The sequence below is a fragment of the Scomber scombrus genome, chromosome 3 (assembly GCF_963691925.1).
Source record: "Scomber scombrus chromosome 3, fScoSco1.1, whole genome shotgun sequence".
NCBI classification, from domain to species: Eukaryota; Metazoa; Chordata; class Actinopteri; order Scombriformes; family Scombridae; genus Scomber; species Scomber scombrus.
In genome coordinates, this window is record NC_084972.1 from 11303016 (window position 1) to 11316494 (window position 13479).

General features: G+C 39.5%; 2 protein-coding genes across 4 annotated transcripts; one reads left to right on the forward strand and one right to left on the reverse strand.

The window, feature by feature from the left end:
• The first annotated feature begins 3156 nt into the window (after positions 1-3156).
• Positions 3157-11630, forward strand: nudt2 (nudix (nucleoside diphosphate linked moiety X)-type motif 2). Of its 2 annotated transcripts, none has more exons than XM_062415507.1 (3): positions 3157-3277; positions 10392-10522; positions 10848-11630. In XM_062415507.1, the coding sequence occupies exons 1-3, from the start codon at positions 3222-3224 to the stop codon at positions 11168-11170; spliced, it is 510 nt and encodes a 169-aa protein (XP_062271491.1). In that variant the 5' UTR covers positions 3157-3221; the 3' UTR covers positions 11171-11630. The 2 variants fall into 2 exon arrangements, with proteins under 2 accessions (XP_062271491.1, XP_062271492.1); XM_062415508.1 differs by lacking the exon at positions 3157-3277 and adding an exon at positions 8653-8726 and having other exon boundaries at positions 10848-11629.
• On the reverse strand, positions 3358-6605 carry rfesd (Rieske (Fe-S) domain containing). Of its 2 annotated transcripts, none has more exons than XM_062415510.1 (4): positions 6553-6605; positions 4602-4761; positions 4267-4301; positions 3358-4000 (listed from the first exon to the last, which is right to left on the reverse strand). In XM_062415510.1, exons 2-4 carry the CDS (start codon positions 4756-4758, stop codon positions 3716-3718), a joined length of 477 nt encoding a protein of 158 aa, XP_062271494.1. In that variant the 5' UTR covers positions 4759-4761; positions 6553-6605; the 3' UTR covers positions 3358-3715. The 2 variants fall into 2 exon arrangements, with proteins under 2 accessions (XP_062271494.1, XP_062271493.1); XM_062415509.1 differs by lacking the exon at positions 6553-6605 and adding an exon at positions 6415-6444.
• Positions 11631-13479: the final 1849 nt, after the last annotated feature.

Sequence of the window (13479 nt, forward strand, 5' to 3'; positions counted from 1 at the left end):
AATGAGTTGCAGCTTCAAAGCAACTTACATTGTGGTCACCGCGGTTTTGTTCCGCTGCTCTGCGCTATGGAGCCCGTTTCCCTCACGGTTCGTTTCCACGCCAGTCTGCAGTCAGACTCGGCTTTTTCCGCAATGAGCCACGGCTCCGCTCCGCCGTTAATCCCTCTCATCGGTGGCCGGCCCCCCGGGAGCCCGGCTGCTAGGGAGTTTCGCAGTCACTCGCATATCCCCCCTTTCCGTCTCGTTATTCATTCATAAAAGCGGAGCCCGATACCGTCCCGACCGACCGCAGAGGTGCACCGGACAGCCCAGCCGGTGGAGGAGCAGCAGAGTGCGCAAACAGCAGCGCCCATGGGCAGCCAATTGCGGTAAAAAGACAAACAAGTTGTCAGTCGGTAGGAAACACAATTAATGACGATGAGGAGGAGGAGGACGAGAGGGCAGCCTCTCGCCTCGCTGTCCAGACCAGATGAATGACGTCGGCGGATAAAACAAAGTCTCACTGGCAAAGAACAACTGGAGAGAGAGAGAGAATGTGTGTGTGTGTGTGTGTGTGTGTGTGTGTGTGTGTGTGTGTGTGTGTGTGTGTGTGTGTGTGTGTGTGTGTGTGTGTGTGTGTGTGTGAGAGAGAGAGAGAGAGAGAGAGAGAGAGAGAGAGAGAGAGAGGAAGGAAGAGAGAGAGGGAGTGTGTGTGTGTGTGTGTGAGAGAGAGAGAGAGCGCGAGAGAGAGAGAGAGGGAGAGAGCAAGAGGGAGAGAGAGGGGGGGGGTGTGTGTGTGAGAGAGAAAGGGGGGAGGCAGGGGGGGTGAGAGAGGGAGAGGAGGGTGGATGGAGAGAGTTGGGTAGAAGAGGTAAGTGGAGGATGGTTGGGGGGTGAGAAAGAGAGAGGGGGAAGGGGGAGGGAGGGAAAGTGAGGGGAGTGGGCTTGGGGAGGGGGGGGGGGGGTGGTGAGAGAGAAAAGGGGGGAGTGAGCGAAAGAGAGTGAGAGAGTGAAAGGGAGAGAGAACGCAACAGAGTGGTCTCGCCTGACTCAGCAACGCGCACACAAACACTCGCTGTAAAAACCACGCTGTAGACGTGAAGGAAGCGCCAGTCTTGTTTTGTTCAGTGACTGACACATAGTTTTACACGTCGCTGTCTTTTCATAGACGGTGGTTTGTATTTCTAAATGTCCTCTGGTGCATGCAGCACACACACAGCTCATGTGGTGTGTCAATAACTTCCACTCTCTTGTCCCTCAAACACAGACAATGAATTCAAACACATGAATAGAGACCAAAAAAAAGGAATTGCCAATAGGCAGCGCGGGAGCGTTGGATGCAATGTTAGTAACAGTGGTAATAATACCGACAACCATAATGAGAAGAGTTAGGAGATGATTTGCTGATATAGCAAGAAAGTATAAAATAGCCTACTCAGGGGTTTTGGGGTTTTTTGTTTTGTTTTAGAAATCAGAAGAAGATAAAAGGTAATAATGAGATCTGGTATCCCTTTTGGACAAACTCCAGGGCTTCCAGAGCTTTTTTGGAGAAGAAGAATAACCTGAGCTTTAAAGGTTTAATCAGACCCTCTTGTGTCATTCATAACTATGATGAATAATGCAACACATAAAACCAACAGAGAGGCCTTGTTATGAATGCCCTGCAACACTATAAATCTATGCTGCTTACATGCACTGCAATACTTGCCTCCTGGAAAAGGACACACTAGCCCTGTAAAGCAGTTTCAGAAAGTCTGTTCTTTATCTTCACAAACAGCCCTCCACTTGACCTATTGCAAATGAACACTTGCACATAATAGTCCCTGCCTTGCATCAAGATTCCCAATTTGACTATATAATCATATTTGAATATTTAATGTGTAGTATCTTTGCACAAGTGCTCACCCCCCTTGCTCCATGACCCAGGGTCCAATCTTTCTTGATTGTATTCAAAGCGTCACATATGCCGAAGCCTTCGGACTGTGTTGTGAGTTTGCTGTAGGCCAGCTAGACTCTAGCTGGCCTACAGCAGCTGCTAGAGCAACCAACATCATTTATGCACAGAGGAACATCACACCCCAAAGCCGTTGTGTTCTCAGTCCATGGTGTTTGAACTTCTAGGGTCATGTCAATGTTTTAGCCTCCACCATGGATACAGAAAGAAAGAGGTAAATGACAAAGAAGAATGCGACAAGCTGTCTTGACTCTTTACATCAAATGGTTAAGAATGAAATAAACCAATCATTTGCATATAGCTGGGAAATATAAGAGAGCTATGCAATAAATTATAACTAGATGATTCTCATAATTATATTTTAAATATGTTTTTGGACATTGTAACACCTGGAAAGTTGACAAGAAATGAGGGGAGAGAGAGATGGGTGGTGATGAACACAAATTGGCTTTGAAGGGAGCTTTCTAAAGTCTGAGAAAACCGCATGAGGTCATCAAGGTTATTATCTCAGCTTGGGAAAGCCTTATCAGGGAGGGCGTTGCAAACTCGGGTGATGAGTTTGAAAGAAAATTAGTGCTTTTGGAGCTTGACCCACACTTGAACTAAGACTCAGAATATCTCAACCTGATATGATGTGGGATATCTAGGCTAAACCTGGCAAAAATTCCAAAAATTGAGGGGAACACATGTAGAAATGCTCCTGGCAAGTCAAGAGCCAGGGTTTCAACCATACACAGCCCTCCATTCTTCTTTGTTTCTGAGGTTTTTCCATGTGTTGCTTGCAATGGCCATTTGCATATTTTGGTTGGGATTTCAATTTGATTTACGTTCATGTACAGAAATTGGCATTTCAAGTAGAGAATGAGAAGTCCTATCCTATCAGTTGCATAAAGGTCAGTATGAGTTAAATATGTTTTTTGTAAATCATGCAGATATTCCAGGAGAGGCGCAGACAAAAAATATAAACCTCTAAATGTGCTGATATGTCCCCTTTAAAGTAGACTAATTTGTCTGTTGAGCATTCAAAGCAGCCTGAGCTTCCACACAGACCAGCACCAGGAGCCAATGAGGGGAAGAAACAGAGAGCAGGGCCTTCCAGCCAGCCGCAGTACCTGTCTGAGGCCTGCTGTCAACACACCTCATGACACCCTCAGGGATTTGTGGAGTGTTTTCCCTGTCTCTCTCCGTCAGTGGACAAATTCTTTGCCAGTGGGCAAGGAACATGTCACAACAAAAATATCAAAGGCTGGAATCTCTGCAGCCAGCGACCTGATGCTTATGCTTTGTGATGCTATCCAAGGGAGCAAGCATACATGGATATCACAAAAAGAGGCCAATATTGTGGTATGATCTTTATATTTTACATTAATGATTTTCCACTTTAGGTCATTATCGATCAGTATAAACCTTTTTGTGCTATTGATTCAGTCACTGTATGCATAATACATGAACATGAGAAGTATTGAGATGCATGGGGATACACCAGTGTGGGCATGCATGCATCTTTCTGCCACTGCTGTAACAATCAACAGAGACACTTATTTTATCAGAACCTTTATTTAGTGAATTACATGATGGTTTTAAGAATCAAATTTACAGGAAATAAAAATGTCAATGTGTGACTTGACTTTGAACTAAACATCATCATTATGTAAACAATAAAAAGGCACAATTAAAGTAATTTAAAATGATTTAATGTGTCCTCCCAACCTCATTAAATAATTAAACCCACTTGAAAGCCCATACGTGCATGTCAGCCATCATGTAGTCATTTAGAAGAGATCAGAGGACCCCAGTTGAGTTGTTTTTAGCAGCTTTGGCCCTTTCCACCTTGCCCTTCTCTCCTTGGTAGAAGTCTGACTCTATATTGCTGCAGTCCTCAGAAAGCTTGACATAGACATCCCCGTTGGTCTCTGTGACCATGTGGATCCGCTGCTTCACACCCCTTGAGAACCATTTGGCCACATTTTCCCTTGAGACTTTGGCCTTGTATATGCCCTCCCCTTCAGCCAGAGAGATCTTGTACTTGTGATTCGGACAAATTATGCACAGCTTGCCATCGATATCCTGTGTGTGTGTTGAAAAAAAGCAGGTAAACAACCTCATGTTGAACAGGACATTGAGGACATTTAGGCCCTTTGGCGCATTAACATTAGCATAAGATAATGTTAATATTATGCATGTTTGTTGTCTTAATTGAAGTGTCCCTCTAAGATTTTAAATACAGATGGAATAGCCTGTGAGAGAATTAAATGTGATAAAAACAAAGAAAGTACGGCACAGCACTTACACAAAAACAACTTCCAGTCTCTTAGGTCAAATTTAAACCTCACCTCAATGTCTCCATTCTGCAGCTCACCCCCTGCATCTGTTGAAAGGATAGAGGATCAGTGTATTGCAGAATAAGCAAACACTTTAAAGCACACCAACCTTTCGCTGACTGGATACACTTTATAGGCGATATGTGCTAAAATTGCCCATGTATAACAAAGAAAGTGTTAAAAGCCCCCATGAAAGGTTTATATTAGCGGCAACTTCTTTTTGAATTAGGTCAGTAAAGGTCAGCATTTCTCAACAACACCTTATTGAGTATTGTTGAATAAAATCTAATGGCCATTTTCAGATTAAGAAGCATGATTGAGTTCAGAACTGGAAGAAGAGTACTTACGATAACAGTAAGAGTCCAAAGCATAAAAGACGTCTTGGTGGCTGATGATCAGTATATCTCGACCCTCTATTGTTCTAAAAGAGCGCTTTGCTTCAATCAGTTCATCTTTCTTCCCCACAAAGTGAAGCCCTGCTATAGGCTGCTCCTTCTCCTCCATGGCCTTGTAAACAGAAAAAGCAGAAAATATAACATTTTCAGATTCATCACCAAGAGTCACGTTAGTATTTACTACGAGATTTGATGTAGCCGACCCACAGTAGATGCACAGTGCAGTAACTGTGCTGTATTTCTGGGTTAGAACTTCAACTTAAACCTTAACTACACATGAAAGTGTGTCTTTTAGATTTGTCACGAGGATTATTGTGTTGGCACCTCCCATCACAGTTGTCAGCTTAAATTAAGTCCACAACACCTCCAGAACATTTAGCATCAAGTATCCAAGCAGGACATGCCTTAGCACTGATCAGCTCTACTCCAAACACACTCAGGCCAGCAATACAATTTTCAATATCTGCCTCAACACCACTATGTCAAGCTAGTGAACAAACCTATCAATCAATATCAATCAATATCTGTCCCTCAGGAGATCAGAGGTGCCTGTATCTATCTAAAGATTAAGGATTGTTTGTTATGTGTTACACAGTACTCAGTGATTACAGTGTGTGCCCTACATGAAGACACAAGTAGGCCAAAGGAAAATGACATCCAACACAGATTTGGTTGTTACAGAATTGGTCATCCAGTAACTAAAGTCTAAGATCTTCTCCAAGTGTAATCTCTGTGACAGCATATACCAAAAATATCTCAACGCAGGGGAACCTGACCCCAAGTGTGATTCGTGTATAGCGTAGTGAAATAATGAGCGCTTCATTGCAGGCTGAGTAAGCACAGTAGTAGCAAAAAGCATCACATGTCTAAAGCCTCTGGCTAAACCAAAGACAGCTATGTGCTTTGATGGAATGAGCTACAGAAAACAGCTAAATGATTTATGTCAGGAAAAATAATACATGTTCCTGAAGTGAGCCTGTAGGGACGATATGATACACAAAAATTAACCTTTCAAAGGTAAGTTACATTTCTCTATGATCTCAGTAGGGGGGACCAGGGTTGATTGTCAAACTTTTTACTCTTTTGAGAATTGCTGATCATCAAAACATCTTTCAATAATCATTCCTACATTAAATGGAAGCTTAAGGTCTTGGCTTGAAATGGGTCTCACGTTCACTTTTACAACGTATTGTAACAAAAAGTAATTAAACATTGCAATAAAGAAACACATTGTGACAACCAACCCCATCATTGTGTTGGTTGGTATGGGGTTGGTTGTCCCTATAGTTATCAATGGGGTTTCAGCAAAAAATAATTTTTAAAAATGTGTAACTTTTTAGTTTTTAATAGTACTCATCAATGCCCCATGTGTTTAAACCATGCATTTGAACCAGGTGATTATTTGTTTGAATTAGCTTCTGTAATATGAAGTAAAATGAAGGAATTTACAGTGCTGAAAAAAATCTAGCCTTTATTAAAACCATTGTTTCATAACATAAAAGTATATGGACCGGACCTGTTAGTTGTCACATGTGACAACCAACCCTCATAGAAATGAGACATCCATCCCCAACCGACTTCTTGACAAACATTTAAAGCTAGCTACCACATGGCTTTAGCTTGCTTGCTCATATGGATTCAAATAAAAGCTATTACCTTTAGCTTTTTAATAAGTGTTTGATTTTTAAATGACTAATAACCTACAAGCTTTTAATACAAAACAACACCAACATTTCCATTAAAAAATTACTAAATATCTCCTTACCTCAGTGTTTTGTGTGTCACAGCGCCCTCTAGTGTGTCTGTACTGTGACAACCTACCTGTGTGACAACCAACCCAGGTCTCCCCTACTTATATAGTTTTGGTTTTGGATGAAAATAAGAAAACAAATTTGGGCTTTACCTTGAAATTCAGAAGCAGTTTCTTCTCAGTCTAGTTGAACAACTCTACTGCCAACAGCTCTGGGCTGTGTAGGAAGGAGGTCCAGTCTGTATAATCTTCAGACACAAGCTGTCTTCAGTTGCTCCTATCAGCTGTACACTGGGTACATTTCTTATCTGTTTCCCACAGGCACATCAGTTATTTGCTTGTAAGGGAATACATTTATTTAGATATCAGTTAATCATTTAAGCATTTGCTTAATTTGGAAATGTCTGAATATGTCATCAAGAAAGATTACCCACAGGATGATTTTCAAAAAACAGTAAAGTAAGTACATTTAAAAAAAAAAAAAAAAAGATTACAGGTAGGGGAGAACGGGGTTGGTTGTCACGCGGGTTGGTTGTCACATTCATCAGATCTCGGGCCCTAGAGGGCGCTGTTAAACAGTTTTGGTACTGAACGTTTCATAATTTAGGTGAGATGTTACTTCAGAGGCCATTTCTGGAGTAAACTGCTTGACATTGAGGTGAGAGGACGTTTAGTGTTTTTCATGTGAAAATGTAAATATCCAACTCTTCAGTGTTTCTCTTCTGGGCTTTTACACAATGAGTTTATAATAAAACTATCATTACCATTAAAAAGTATGAAGAGAGAGCGATAGTTAGGTAGGTTTTTTTCTTAGCTACGCCAAAACGTGTGGTTGGTAGCTTTGCTGGTAGCAAAAAATCCCAGTTGGGGATGCTTGTCACATTCTCTTCGGGGTTGGTTGTCACATGTTGGTATATACATATATGGTGTCATATATCTAGTTATTTCTTTCTTTTAAGATAGCAAAATGACCAGGAACTTTGTCAGGAAGACAAACAAGGGTCAGACTCCTCCAGATGTGATGCTCAGAGCAGTCAGAGAGGTGAAAATGAACAATATTGTCATATAAGGACAAAAAAGGCACTTAACGGAATGATTTTTCCTGTTTATGTTCTCTTGGTGCAGGGGATGTATTAGGTTGTTGTATTTCAATTAAACTAAACATTTTACTTTTTTTTTTTTTAAGACTGTATACATTTTTTATTTTTCCCCATTAAAATAACACAGGGACAACCAACCCCATAGTGTGTGACAACCAGCCCCATCGTGGGGTTGGTTGTCACAAGTGCACAAGACATATTTGACGGGCCATATCTTTTGAACAGAATCAGCTGAAGGAGAGTAAGACCACTCCATTCCTACCTGACACTTTAGGCTTTCATTACAAATTAAAAGGGAATTTATTCAGTTTATGGTTTAGAGGAATTCAAAGGAAAGTAAAAAGTGTGACTACCAACCCTGTTCTCCCCTACTTTTCTCAATATAAAGTGTCTAACTAAGGTGATGGGCTACTATGTGTTCCCAGAACAGCTTCAATGTTCTGTGGTATTGATTATACAGTCTTTAAACTCTAAAGGAGGATGAACAACATTCTTCCAAAAGATATTCACTCATTTGGTGTTTTGACGATGGTGGTGGAGATCGCTGTCTAACACGTCACTCCAATATCTCCCTTAGGTGTTAAACTGGGTTGACATCTGGTGACTGAGGAGGCCACAGCATATGATTCACATCATTTTCATACTCATCATATCATTCAGTGACCCCTCGTGCCCTATGGATGGGGGCATTATCATCCAGGAAGAGACCACTCCCATCAGAATAGAAATATTTCATCATAGGATTAATGTCACTCAGAACAACTTTGTACTGATTTGCAGTGACCCTTCACTCTGAGGGGTGGAGCCAAACCATGCCAGCAAAATGCCCCCCACAGCATAACAGAGCCACCAGATTCACTCACTGTTGGGGTCAAAAATTCAGACCTGTAGTGGTTTTTCATTTAATTTGTCACATCTGTATACTGGCTAGTTCATTTGCTAATTAAGATTGACCTACTTTATTACACTAGAGTAACAATACACCATTAATATAATTACCACAATATTATATTAATGTTACAATACAATATTCATATTAATATGAATATTGTTATACAGCACTGTGAAAAGTATTTTTCCTTTTAATTTTAACCCTGACTGGGTTTTACAAAGCGGAACTATTTACATCAGTCGTTGTAGGGGACCGGACTAGTTCGGTCGGTGCACCGCTGTACACTGCTGGACAAATTGCTTCCAGTCTAATCTTGTCTCAGATTTCAGTAAACCGTAAGTGTCTTTCGCGTGTTGAAGATTAATGTATTAAAAAATCGTGTTAACTCTGAACTGTTGCAGAGTAGCGAACATGTCGGCAGATGAAAAATGTCCATAGTGACAAACAGAAAGTAAAACATCAAACCTGAGCAGATCGGATCTGTGCAAACATGCCAGAATAAACAGATTTCTCTGCTCCAGTGAACAGTCCTGTTATTACAACAGTGTTATGTACTGTTGGGATAATGTAAAATCTGCTTCATATAAATGGAAGTGGAAGCTAATGTCTTACTGCCTCCTGTCAGTCAGCTATCAGCTGTTTAAAGGGGCCGTCTACCCTCCTTAAAATGTTTGAATTGATAGATACAACTTGACCTAAGGATGCATTTTACCTGTTAAATTTGTTGTAATTTGAGTTTGTCAGTCTCATACTAACTCCATTCACCAGAAACAATTTGCCTTAATTGGTTTATAGTAGCCATAAAAATAAAAAATTTAGGCAAATACTTTTAGAGCTGCAACAATTGGTCAATTAATCAATTAGTCGATCGTCTGAAAAGTTATCGCCAACAATTAGGTTTATCAATTAATAGTTTAAGTCACTTTTAAGGATAAATGTCTAAATCCCCTGAAGCCAGCTTCTCAAATGTGAATATTTTCTGCTTTATTTGGTTCTCTATGATAGTGGAATAAATATCTATGGGTTATCAGGACTAAAAAATACATTTGACGAAATTGTATAGACGAACGAGAAAATAATATGATGGATAATCATTAGTTGCAGCCCTGATGTTGAATATGAACTGAAAACCTGCAGTCTGCAGGAGAGCCCTTTTTTTTTTTAAACCAAATGAGTTGGTGTCATTGTCCAGTACAGTGACTGTTACGTTCTTACTTAGTGAACATACCTTCCATACTATTGAATTATAACTCACACATTCACACACTTAACTTAGCTAGGGCTGCAAATAATGACTATTTTCATTATTTATTAATTTGCCAATTATTTTTTCAATCAGTCAATAAGTTGTTTGGTCTATAAAATGTTAGAAAATGGTGGAAAAAAAGAAAAGGTTTCCCAAATACCAGGGTGACATTCTCAGGTGTTTTGTTTTGTCAACAACTCAAAAGTGTTCATTTTACTGTCATAGAGGACTCAAGAAACCAGAAAATATTCATATTTGAGAAGCTGAAATCAGGCAATTTGGATTTTATTTCTTAAAAAATGACTCAAAACAAGTAATTGATTATCAGAATAACTGGCAATTAATTGAATGGTTGACAACTAATCCAATTAATCAACTAATCATTGCAGCACTGTACACTTAAATGTTCCTATCATAACTTTTTTTTTTTATTGTTACAGTAACTATTAAAACATGTAACTCTATATAGACCTGCATCATATTTGCAGCCAAAAGCACATCATTCATGTCCCACCTGCACCAGGACTCTAAACACACTTTTATTAGCAAAAAAATGTGTATAGATCTACATTGTGAAAATGTTTTAACATTATGCTCTATAATTATTCTTTCAAGTAACATCATTTTAAAATTCAGGTTTGTGTAACAGTTTCCCCGAAAACATTTGTGAATTCACAGACCTGAGATTGTGTTTTCTGAATTGCAAATCTGGAGCACAATGTAATACAAAATGTGTTGAAATTTTGTGGAACAGGAAGATGACACTGCGTGCCTGTGGCTTCATCGTGTTTCGTCGCCTCTTGAACCGCGTTCCTCCACCAGACAACATCGAGTACCTCCTCTTGCAGACCTCTTATGGGGAGCACCACTGGACCCCACCTAAAGGTTTGTACAAGTTCAGAGACAGAAGTTTTTAATTTTTTTAATTTTTTAGAGCTGCAACAATTAATCAATTAGGCAATTGACAGAAAATAAATTGGCAACTATTTTGATAAGCAAATAATAATTTCAGTCAAGCAAAAATGCTCAATGTTTCCTGGTTACAGCTCCTCATATGTGATGATTTGCGATTTTTCTTTATAAATGATGACAGTGAATTGAATATCTGAAGATTCTGTACTGTTAATCAAACAAAACAAGCAAACTGAAGACATCACCATGACCTCTAAGAAATTCTATCTCTGGTTACCCCTAACCTGTTCACCATCAGGTCACGTGGACCCTGGTGAGGATGACCTCACCACAGCTCTAAGAGAGACCAAGGAGGAGGCGGGTCTGGGGGTGGAGCACTTTCGGGTGATTGACGATTTTGTGCACAAGCTGCACTACAAGGTGCGAGGCAAACCCAAGGAGGTGCTGTACTGGCTGGCCGAACTGAGAGACCCTGGGACAGCGGTGACTTTATCTGAGGAGCACCAGGATTACCGCTGGGCCAGGCTGGAGGATGCCTGCACTCTGGCCCAGTACAAAGATCTGCAGGACACACTGAGAGCGGCACAGAGACACTTAGAGGCTCTGCAGGACAAACAGTGACACAGCAGAGCGTTAGACTGTGCAGACAGGATGATTTTACAAAGGGATGAACTGTCATGTCATGTAGTCCTCCTAATTCATGTGACTGTTAATGCTGAGTCAGTTTTTAAATACTGTTAGTCTCTGTTTAAATACTGTCTTCCTTGCAGTGCTCAATAAGGAGGAGCAAGCTGCAGACACTGTAGATTCACTTTTATCAAAGGTGAGAATGCAGAAAATGAACCAGTGATTCAATCAGTGTCTTTGAATCTTCCAAATCATATATAAGAGGATTAAATACATTAATGTTACTGATTTGAATGTAAATAAACTAAAACAAAAACTCAGAGCACAAAACTAAGTAAAGGAGAAACAATCAAAGAGGCACTTATCACTGTTGTATCACAAGAGTCCTGCTAGAAGCCAGTAAGACACAGTTTGAATAAAATATGTCAAATAACATGTTTTGTCCTACTTCTCAATACTTTGTCCATTCTACTTGGAATATAGAAAAATCTTAACATTTCAAAGGAGACCTCAGTCCAATCAACTCAAGTGAAAATGTACATAGAAAAATAAACTGCAGACATTAAATGTGGCCACAGGGAGGAGACAAAAACAACTAATTTTTTCCCCACACAGCTGCACATCTGCCACTTAAGATGAAATAATACACACTTGAGATGACCCATGATTTCAGTAACAGCCCTCAGGCTTTTTTCCACAACCCTCCGTATTAAAATAAAAATGAGACACACATTTTACTTTTACAAATTAGGTCTTGCCCAAAATTTAAAAGCCAGTAATCGAGATAATTTTGATCATTATGCTAGACACTGGACATAAAATTGAGACTATTACTACACCATCATTCTATGTGAATTTACTCATAGATGTCAGGTAATGAACACTGGAACAAATGTATTTGTATAGGGATACTATATTAAACTATATACTATATTGTATAGCATTGTGTGAGGAAACCATTTGCAATATAGTGCCACATCATAAATTGAATTATAGACACAAGACATTACCAAGTCTAACTTACAAATTTTGGTGTGTTGTCTGTCCGTGACTATAGTATTCCTCCTCTGTAAAACAAGTGATCAAAAGAAAAGAATAAGCTCATCTGATACATCATTTTGAGATAATGGAACTCAGTTTTATGCACAGGCAGCAGGATCCAGGCAAAAATATATTTAATACATTTTTTATCCTCATTTTGTACAAGAATCTAAGAGCCTATTTGAAATGTATCCAGTGTGCTTGTACTCTTTGAGGCAAATCCGATCTGTGGGACTTAAAATCTTGACCCTGGTCACTGCCACATTGTACTATATACAGTACAAGTACATGGTCCTGCTGCAAGATTATATTAATAGCCTCTACTGAAGAGATGAAATAAAAGTAATTAAAAGACAAAATGTGCTCCAATCCATTAAGCAGAATAGAATCACTCACATTAATTAACTAGCATTTTTCTTCTGGGTGCTGGTCAGTGAGAGATCCCACAGGTGACCTCTGTTGTATGATTTTTGTGAGATATACACAGAATAAAATCAAGTAAAACTGTTTCTGTTGCTTTAAGACCCATCTGGGCATCATTGGACCAGTAATTAATTTTATGCCTGGTGGAGCAAAAACACTCCTCTCCAAACAATAAAAGAGAGCAAATGATTCTGAATTTAAATGAGCAGTTCTCTTCCTGTTCAAATATTTACTCTGCAACTTTGTAGTTTGTGTGTTGTCCTATTAATGAGATGCATCCAGTGTCCTAAATCATTTTAATCAGGTTGCAATTATGGACCATAATGTTGTGTATGGCCAGCAAGGACCCTTAAAGGGTTGGTTCGCCCAAATTAAGAAAACATATACCAGTACTCTTTGACCACTTGTACTATTTACCACCCCGATATTTCTAGTTTTTTGCCTTTAACTCAAGACACAAGGGGTGAATTGAGTTTTGTTTGTGGTGCTTCTTACGTTGAAAAGGTACATTTAAAAATGTATTAGCAATGTGACTTCCCAGAAACAATATCAAACTGTTCTAAAAGGCTCATTTCATCTATAAAAAGTAGTTCCAATGAAAACCCACTCACAGTGAGGTCTCCACAGAAACCAGGGACATTATTTTTGGGAGGCAAAATAACCTTTCAGCAGGCTTCAATGACATACTGGTTTTATTTAGAATGATTTTCCAACGTAACCACAATAATTGTATTCCTCAGTTTGCATATCACTCCTCTAATTTTACTCCAAAAACCAACTTTGCTGTGCTGTCTGTTTTCCATGACATGTGGACTTAGCAACAGATATCAAAGCTATAC

Coding starts and splice junctions, on each gene's coding strand:
- nudt2 (XM_062415507.1), top strand. CDS start 3,222: ATGCTATCCAAGGGAGCAAGCATACATGGATATCACAAAAAGAGGCCA. Junction 3,278..10,391: donor AAAAAGAGGCCAATATTGTG/GTATGATCTTTA, acceptor TTTGTGGAACAG/GAAGATGACACTGCGTGCCT. Junction 10,523..10,847: donor CCACTGGACCCCACCTAAAG/GTTTGTACAAGT, acceptor GTTCACCATCAG/GTCACGTGGACCCTGGTGAG.
- rfesd (XM_062415510.1), bottom strand. CDS start 4,758: ATGGAGGAGAAGGAGCAGCCTATAGCAGGGCTTCACTTTGTGGGGAAG. Junction 4,302..4,601: donor TTTGGACTCTTACTGTTATC/GTAAGTACTCTT, acceptor TCCTTTCAACAG/ATGCAGGGGGTGAGCTGCAG. Junction 4,001..4,266: donor TGCAGAATGGAGACATTGAG/GTGAGGTTTAAA, acceptor ACACACACACAG/GATATCGATGGCAAGCTGTG.